This window comes from Rhinichthys klamathensis, unplaced genomic scaffold (assembly GCF_029890125.1).
Source record: "Rhinichthys klamathensis goyatoka isolate OS25496 unplaced genomic scaffold, OSU_Roscu_1.1 h1tg000254l_1, whole genome shotgun sequence".
NCBI classification, from domain to species: Eukaryota; Metazoa; Chordata; class Actinopteri; order Cypriniformes; family Leuciscidae; genus Rhinichthys; species Rhinichthys klamathensis.
This window is the reverse complement of record NW_026606776.1, coordinates 1,748,451-1,757,628: the sequence shown is the minus strand read 5'-3', so window position 1 is coordinate 1,757,628 and position 9,178 is coordinate 1,748,451. Positions and strand designations below refer to the sequence as shown.

The 9,178-nt window shown below is 37.1% G+C and overlaps 1 protein-coding gene across 1 annotated transcript; it reads left to right on the top strand.

The window, feature by feature from the left end:
- Positions 1-558: 558 nt before the first annotated feature.
- odad3 (outer dynein arm docking complex subunit 3) lies at positions 559-8,885 on the top strand. Its single transcript, XM_056266866.1, has 13 exons — positions 559-719; positions 1,073-1,185; positions 1,293-1,370; positions 1,509-1,703; positions 2,208-2,309; positions 3,377-3,502; positions 3,925-4,047; positions 4,615-4,758; positions 4,873-5,033; positions 5,174-5,330; positions 7,252-7,401; positions 7,586-7,670; positions 8,676-8,885. The coding sequence occupies exons 1-13, from the start codon at positions 635-637 to the stop codon at positions 8,804-8,806; spliced, it is 1,650 nt and encodes a 549-aa protein (XP_056122841.1). The 5' UTR covers positions 559-634; the 3' UTR covers positions 8,807-8,885.
- Positions 8,886-9,178: the final 293 nt, after the last annotated feature.

The following is a 9,178-nucleotide window of genomic DNA, read 5'->3' as shown; positions in this document are numbered from 1 at the left end:
GCTCAGGCACCAGTAAATGATGCCATGTCATTACAGCCAAAAGTGTTACAAATCTATTCATTTCGTTTTTGCTAATTACAGATTATTGTGTATTTTTTGTTGTCATTTGTATATACAGTATTATGCTTTATTAGACTATTAACAACTATTACTTTTTGAATATCTAATTATGTGTTACTGAGTAACTTCAGACGACAGTGTTTGTGTTTAAAATTGTGATATTTCGTTACAATAATGATAACCATTGGCTATAGCTATCTGACAACGTTTAATTTGTTTTTTAATATAATGGAAGCCACTCGTTTTATCACAATAAAAAGTTTTCTGCAGTGTTTTTGAATGCGTCCATGTGACGTAGCCATTTTTCAGTTTGTACTTGTACTTGTTTCGGAGTGTAAATATTAAATAATTCTGTGATGTGATCTGGTTGAGAAATGAATAAACATTAATTAGCTCACGCACGTAATGTCCTCTTTCTCGAGCGTAAAGGTACGTAACTTAATTCATATTCATGAGCCAACACTGTGGTTCTGTTGCTAAGCAACGAGTTTCAGACACAAACGAAGAGGCTGTTGGCACGGCGGTAGAGACAGAAATTCACAATTAAACCTCAAAATAATACATATTCATAAAAATGCCTGGCACGTATGTCTCAGGGGGCATCAAGCACCCTATCCATAATCAAATTTCGGAGCTCCAAAGAAAAATTCAACTTCTGGGTAAGTTTTTTTTATTACATTTCGCCAATTAAGCTGAAACAGTTAACGTTAACTTAAAACCTGCTTAAATATTCAGTAATATTGTGGAAGTAGTGGAGTAATAAGTATTTCAATTGTTTTCTTATTATTGTTCTTATTATTCTCATGGATGGCATGTTGTGTTGTAACGTTAATGTCAGCCTGGAGTTATTATATAGCAAAGTTGCTTCTATAGCTGTTTAATACATTTATATTACTTTTAAATTGAATAAAGAGCTCAATAAAATGGTCTACAGAAAGTTAATATTGCATGACATGACATTTACACCCAACTTCACATGGCCGCTGAATGTTTTTCTCTCTCTGTCCACTAGAGGGAGACAGAAGCGCGTATTTCGAAAGCTCTCAGTCTGCCATCAAGAAGAACAGAGAAACCATCTCTCAGCTAAGACATGACAATAAAAACCTGCACAAGAAACTGGCTGAGGTCAGAATTATGAACACACACACACACATATGCAATGTTAAAACATAACCATACAATTTAAGTAACGTTAGGTGTATTTGATGCATATATTGGTCATGGTTGTCCAGGGAGATGAACAAGCAATCAAGGATGTTTTTCAAGGTCGTGGGATGGAGAAAGCATCATTCAGGAACATGTCCTGTAAGGTGGGATTAAATTAACCTTTATATCAGTTATTTAAAAAAAAAATTCACTTCTTTTACTTGTACTATCCAGTCAAATTGCTCGTGGTTACAGAATCACCTGCACATAATTTGTGGTTGACAGAAATTTTTGTTGTCCAGTCAGCTCGGACGGTGCTGGAGAAGGAGGTGTGTGATAAAATCAAGAAGCTGAATGCTATGAAACACACCACTCAGACACAGAGGCAGCGTTTCGAGGAATTGAAGCTCCAGTACCAGAGCATGAAGCCAGAGAGCATGAAGCCACAGAGCAGAAGCCCTCTGCCTGACAACCAGAAGCTAGAGGAGGAGGAAAAGGTAGAAATTGTCTTTTTTTTCTGTGCATTTTGGATGAACACTGGTGAATCTTACAATTTAAGAGTCGTCCAGGTTTCCTCCTAAAATCAAAAGGAAAAAAAGCAGTAAGAAAATTAAGCCTTTTTTCCAGTCAAATCATTTTTGTCCCAATTTCTCCTTACTGTAATTTACACAAAAAAAACCTGAAAATGATCCTGTCCAAAACCATGCCCACAATGTTTTATTATTACTATTATTATTATACAATCTAAACAATTTGCGAGAATAAGATTTTTTTGCATACCATAATGAGAATTACAGTAAAGAAGGGAACTCTGCCAATAAGTTTCCCTAAGTGGTCATTCTTCCTGTGTAAATTCTCTTCTTCCTTCTCTCAAGTCTTTCGTCTTCCCCTATGTCATGATTAGTGGTACGCAGAGTGTTTACCCACCCTGTATTGATGAGCACAATTAAATATGTTAGTTTAAGCAAGAAAATGAATGAACTTATGTGCTTGTTGTATAGAAATTGCGCATTCTGGAAAACCGATTGGAGAAAACGCAGCTGAAATATCATGAAGCAGAGCACATAATGCGAGGATACCTCAAACTGAAGGACCACCTACAGGTATCTGAGAAAGAAACAGATGATGAACTGGATTCATGTACAGACTGACACAGCACACACATAAACCCACACAGATGTGTATTATAAAGCATGATACCCCATATATGTGATGGGGGGAATTAAAGCAATTCAATGTATCCAATGACACTCATACACAACCATTCAAAAGATATTCTTTTTCTTATAATAATGAGAAATGTTTCTTAAGCACCAAATCAGCATATTAGTATGATTTTGGAAGGATCATGTGACACTGAATGGCTGCTGAAAATTCAGCTTTGATCACAGGAAAAAATTACATTATAAAATAGATTAAAATAGAAAACAGTTCTTTTAAATTGTACAGGTGAGCATAAGAGACTTCTTTCATTAAAGGGTTAGATCAACCAAAAATGAAAATTCTGTCATTAATTACTCTTTATCTTCGGAACACAAATGAAGATCTTTTTATGAAATCTGAGAGCTTTCTGTCCCTCCATTGACAGCTACACAACTATCACTTTCAAGCCCCAGAAAGGTAGTAAAGACATCATTAAAGTAATCTATTAAAAATTTTAAAGAGTGCTTTGTTTGCGCAAAAAAACCCAACATAATTTACCACCTTATTTACAAAATATTAGTCTCCAGCATGCGTTCATGCAACAACGTCTGCTTTTTCCTCAACACAACACACATGCGCCATGGTGCTCTCGTGAACGCGCAATGGAGATTAATAGTTTGTAAATAAAGGGGTAAATTGTGTTTTTTTGCACAAACAAAGCACTCGTGTCGCTTCATTAAGTTGAGGATAAACCACTGGAGACACATGGATTACTTTAATGATGTCTTTACTACCTTTCTGGGGCTTGAAAGTGGTAGTTGCATAGGCTGTCAATGGAGGGACAGAAAAATATCTTCATTTGTGTTCCAAAGATGGGTTTGGAACCACATGAGGGTGACTAAATGATGACAGAATTTTCATTTTTTGGGTGAACAATCGCTTTAAGATTAAAACTCTTTGCGACCTCAATCTTTTGAACAGCATGGTAAAGAAACATTTATGATTATCCTCTTATTTGTTTCTTCAGGAAGACAGTCTTACATTTCAGCCACAGCTGGACAGGATGGAGGCAGAGATCCACCGGCAGACACAAGTGCTCAAAGAACTGCAGGTCATGAACAGTGACGCTCACTTGTCAAAGGATGCAGCCAAGGTAAAGACAAAGCATTTAATAAATGATAAAAAAAAATGTAATGAGATAATAAAGCAAGCATATGTGTAGGTGTGCCATGGTAAAGGTTGTGCAAGTAATGCTTCTCGTAAAGAGTAGGGGTGTAACTCCGGTGTCCTGCCCAAATTCCCTCCATTGGCTTTTATCAATCATGGCCTACTACTAATAAGAATCCTCATGCTTTTAGTTGGCTTTATCACTCTCTCTCCTCTCCACCTGTAGCTGGTGTGTGGTGAGCGTACTGGCGCCATTGTTCTGACAGTGGATGCTGCACACTGGTGGTGGTTGAGGGGGGAGACCACCTGATCTGATTGTAGAGTGCTTTGGGTGTACAGTAGTACATAATAAAGCGCTATATAAATGCCTCATTTCATTAAGATGTGTGTGTGTGTGTGTGTGTCCAGGCTGAGCTGCAGCTTCAGGAGGAGCAGGTGTACAGAGAGCGCAGAGAGCGAGAGAAAATCCTCTCCCGCTACAAGAAGCAGGCGGAGGAGAGGATTGCTCAGGCAGAGAGGATGAAGAGAAGAGTGAGCATCCTCCTCCATCACACATCAGCTAACAATGCAATACTCTAATAAGCATAAAAATATGCGTCATACTAATAGCACTTCTCATGTGAAGTGCACAGGAGACTGGACTCGCAATTGATGCTAATAGAGCTTGGTGTTAGCATGCTGCAAAGCTCACAACACACAAATAAAAATAAAATAGACAATTCAACTATTTACAAGTATATACACTACCGGTTTAAAGGCTTGGAATAATTACGATTTTGTAAAGTCTCTTATGCTCACCAAAGCTGCATTTGTTTGATGAGAAATACAGTAATATTGTGAAATATATTAATAAATATTCCTGTTTTTACTGTATTTTTTATCTAATAAAGGCAGCCTTGGTGAGCATAAGAGGCATCTTTCAAAAACATAAAACAAATGTTTTAAGTATACTGAACTTTTGACCGGTAGTGTATCTTTCTCAACGTTTATTTTAGGCCGTTCTTTTCACTAAGCCTTCTCCGCTTGGCCAAAACTAGGTATCTTAGAATGATTTTGTGGAGTTTATTCAGCCATCTCCCCTCCGTCTGTCACGTCTAGCCCCAGTGGGCGGCCATGCACCCCGATGAGCTGAGCAGCGAGGCCCAGCGCAGTGCCAACGCAGTAGAAGAAGTGGAAGCCATCTCTACTTTTGAAGAAGCTTTCCACCAAATCAAAGAGGCCACTGGAGTCACAGACTCACGGGTGAGGACAGACAACATTCAATTGTTTCCAGTGTATATAGATTACTCCTTGTTAAGCAATGTTAATTCTGTTCTTGTGTTAAGCAATGTTTATTCCGGATTTCTCTTGTAATAGGAAATAGTGGACAGGTTTATCTCTCAGGGAGAAACACAGGAACATCTGGAGAAGATGAAGGTAGAAAATGAGAGAATGCTGCTTCAGCTGAAGGAAGAGAGGAACACACTGCAAACTCAGCTTCAGGATATGAAATACTCACGAGAAACTGAACTCTCAAGGTGAGAGCAGACATTGTAGGCTGTATGAATAGTGCTGATATCACTTCACATGCTCTGTTATTGTGACTGAATAATAACATAACGTTATTGTTCACGGTCAGCTCTCTAATTCTCTTCTGTGCGTGTGTTTGGTTGTTTAGCAGCCAACAGATGCTGCAGGATTGTGAGCGTCAGCTGCAGCAGGAGCAGCTGCGCCGTGATGCAGTTAAAGATCGTCTGGACAGACTCACACATACACTAAACACTGTCAAAGCAGGAGTGCAGCAGCTCAGTGACAAACTACAGCACATACCACTGGTACAAATGAATCTTGTCAAATACATAAACCCCCTGCTTTCGCGGACAAGGCTTAAGCCGAGTCCCAGACTAAAATACATGTTTGAGCTGTTTTAACTGAACTGTTTTAATATCTTAAAATATGTCAGTGACATTGTTTTGTCTCAAGATGCACAACAGAAATTTTTTTTTTTCTAAGGCATGTTTATAAAACCTACTTAAATGTCCTGATTGAACTAAGGCCTAATCCTGGCTTAATCTAAATCCTGTCTGTGACACCAGGCCTAAACACTCCACAAAACATTGCTTTTCGGCAACCCGGTTAAAGGGTTAGTTCACCCAAAAATGAAAATTCTGTCATTAATTACTCAACCTCATGTCGTTCCAAACCCGTAAGGCCTTCGTTCATCTTCGGAACACAAATTAAAATATTTTTGATGAAATCCGGTGGCTCAGGAGGGGCTCCATTGATAGCTATTTAATTAACACTTTGAAGGCCCAAAAAGGTAGGAAATACATTGTTAAAATAGTCCATGTGACTACAGTGGTTCAACCTCAATTTTATGAAGCGACGAGAATACTTTTTGTGCGCCAAAAAAAACAAAATATCGACTTTATTCAGTCATCTCTTCTCTTCTGTATCAGTCTCCGACGTGCGTTCACGAGAGCACCTCGACGCATGCGTGACCTCGCGTGCGTCTTCCTCTGCTTGTAGGTCAGATGTCAGAACGCCAGCTCGTCGTGGTGCTCTCGTGAATGCACGTCGGAGACTGATACAGAAAAGAAGAGATGACTGAATAAAGTCGATATTTTGTTTTTTTGGCGCAAATTCTCGTCGCTTAAGAAAAAAATCTTAATTTGTGTTCCGAAGAGGAACGAAAGTCTTACGGGTTTGGAACGACATGAGGGTGAGTAATTAATGACAAAATTTTCATTTTTGGGTGAACTAACCCTTTAATAATAGGAATGTGTTTTTGTGTTTTGAGGAACTTGAGGTTTCTGCATAGTTTCCTAAAATTTAAAGATGTCGTTTCAAACTTTATTTTCTTCCCTGAGGTCCATTTATAATGTTAGTCAAGGTTTCTTGTTTGCAATTTAGTTGACCTTTCCCTTCATCTCTCTGACCTTTAAATTAAACAGACTGTTTTTGCCACAGTACATTTAAGACGTCTATGTAACTGCCCTCTGATATGATTGGCTAACCTATTTGCATGTCAAATGAGCATTAATGCTACATATAGTTGCAGTTTAATAAATGTCGATTTTAATTCTTGTATGGGAATTCTGAAAGTTACAGTATGTTTCATAGTACATCAGTACTGCATACTCAGGCTGCATTTATTTGATCAAAAATACAGTAAAACAGTAATGTGAAATATTTTTACAATTTAAAATACATGTTTTCTATTTGAATATATTTTAAAATGTAATTCATTCCTGTGATGGAAAAGCTGCATTTTCAGCATCATCATTACTCCAGTCATCAGTGTCACATGATCCTTCAGAAATCATTCTAATATGCTTGATTGGTGCTAAAGAAACATTTCTTATTATTATCAATTTTGAAAACAGTTGTGCTGCTCAATATTTGTGTGGAAACCAAGATTTTTGATAAATAGACAATTAAAAACAACAGCATTCATTTGGAATAGAAATCTTTCGTAACATTAAAAATGTCTTTAACTTTTTTCACAAAAAAAAAATTTCTTAAAAAAACTGATCCTAAAATGTTGAACAGTAGTGTATTAGAATGTTTTTTGTTTGTTTTTTTGTAAAATTGAGTAGAAACTGCATAATAATTATTCATTAAAAAGTGTCCAGGGATGTATTCTATGTAGTTAGTGATTAAGGAAACGTTTTTACATTCAAACGATGCATGCATGAAATGTGTGTAGCTGAGCAGAGATTAGAAATATCTGAGTATGTCTCGTGTCTCTGGCAGATAAAGGGTCCGACACCACAGCTGCCTCCAGACTCAGAAGAACAAACACTGCAGCTGATGTCTGAGGCCGAGCAGAAACTGATGCTACTAAAGGAGGAACTACAGGGCAAAGATCTGGCAACCATCCTGAAGGAGATGGAGGAAGAGGAGGTGAGGAACAATGATTAGTCAAGTTGCTGTTATTGTATTTGGGCTTGTTGAAGATGTGTAACTAGTGAAACATTGACTGTTTTGTTTACTTTAGGAATATATGTCATATTTTACTTTTTTGGAAGTTGTAAAATAACGTTTACTAATATTACTAATATGTTGTTTATTTCATGCCTCTTTGCAGTTCCCTGCCAGGATAGCAGGAAAACTACCCCAGTACAACACGCGCATTCAGTTGCATGAGGCCCAGAAACAGGACTCTTTTGATGGTGAGACACTAGCTCACATCACCATGGAATCTCATTTCTGCCACATAAGAAAATAATCATGCTTTGGTGAAATACCAAGTCATAATTATGAGATAAAAATTCTGAATGTTTTGTCACAATTATGATTTTTTTTCTATAACTTTTTGTTTTAATTTCATCTTTTTATATTTTAATTTAAACTTTTTGCAATTATGACTTTTCCTGATCATTTACATTTTTTATGCCATAATTGACCTTTTATGTCATAATTTTGACTTTTTGTAATATTTATGACTTTTCCTAATAATTTAAATTTTTTATGCCATAATTGACTTCTTATCTCATAATTATTGCTTTATGGCGGAAATGGGCTTCCATACATGTATCCTATATCTGAATTAAGCTTTTTGGGGCGTGAAGTCACACATTTCAGGGTATTTATATGGTTTAAAAAACTCCTCAATAAAAAAATCCTACTTAATGATATTTTATAACATTATTTTTAGCTTGAATAATATATTTTATCATTCATCAAAGTATAAAGAAAATATGCTATTAGTTTTTACTTGATGGTTACACCACATGACATTTGTTAAATTTAAACTTCTTGTTGAACATACAAGCCATATGAAATCAACATGGATACAAAGATTACATATACAGTATATCTAAGAACTTGGCATACTTTATGTTTAAAACTTTTTTTCCCATTATACTTCTTTATCTTGGGCACACTGATTTCCATTTTGCACCAGTGATCACTGGTTTGTGAACTTGGAAAGCTCTTGACCTGGAACGGCCATGTGTTTTTTGATGTACACTGTTCAAAAGCTCCCTCTTATCAAGATGTTCACCTGGGCTCTTCTGATTTAGTTCCATTACTCAATCTGTACACTGTGTACACTGGTACATGGGAACTATAAATGCTGTTGATCCATATGTACAGGGAACAATAGCAGAACTATTACGTTTAGCAGACAGACCTGACACACACCTTACACACTTGCATGTCTTTTCTGTCAACAGATGAGGACGACAGTGGCGATGATGAGGGTGATGTCATCACCCGTCTCACTCTGAAGCACCAGTCGCAGTCAATCATTGACACAAACACCAAGAGGAAGACTCGCATTAAAAAGAGGAAGGGCAAACTCTGATCTGATCCAGACACCGGAGTGTTCATCAACATTTGACAGAGTTTAAAACATGATCAGCTGTAGCTTTATCTCCCTTCTGTATGTCTGAAGGGAGATAAAGCATTAATGCTTTGGAAAATAAATGAATTACTCAGTTGATGTAGTTTGATTTCAATACTGTAAATGTATTAGCTGCTTGAGTTGTTTGTGCATGATTGCTTGCATGCCAGAAGACTCAAACGTGACACCTCATGATCTCAGTTCTCACATGACACATGTGACACCTGTTTTGAAGATAAAGCCGAGATACAATCTAAGCACAGAATTTGAAAAATGTCCTGTGGATCCCTTGATTGTTGCTTGAATTGATTGCATACATGCACACCATCAGTG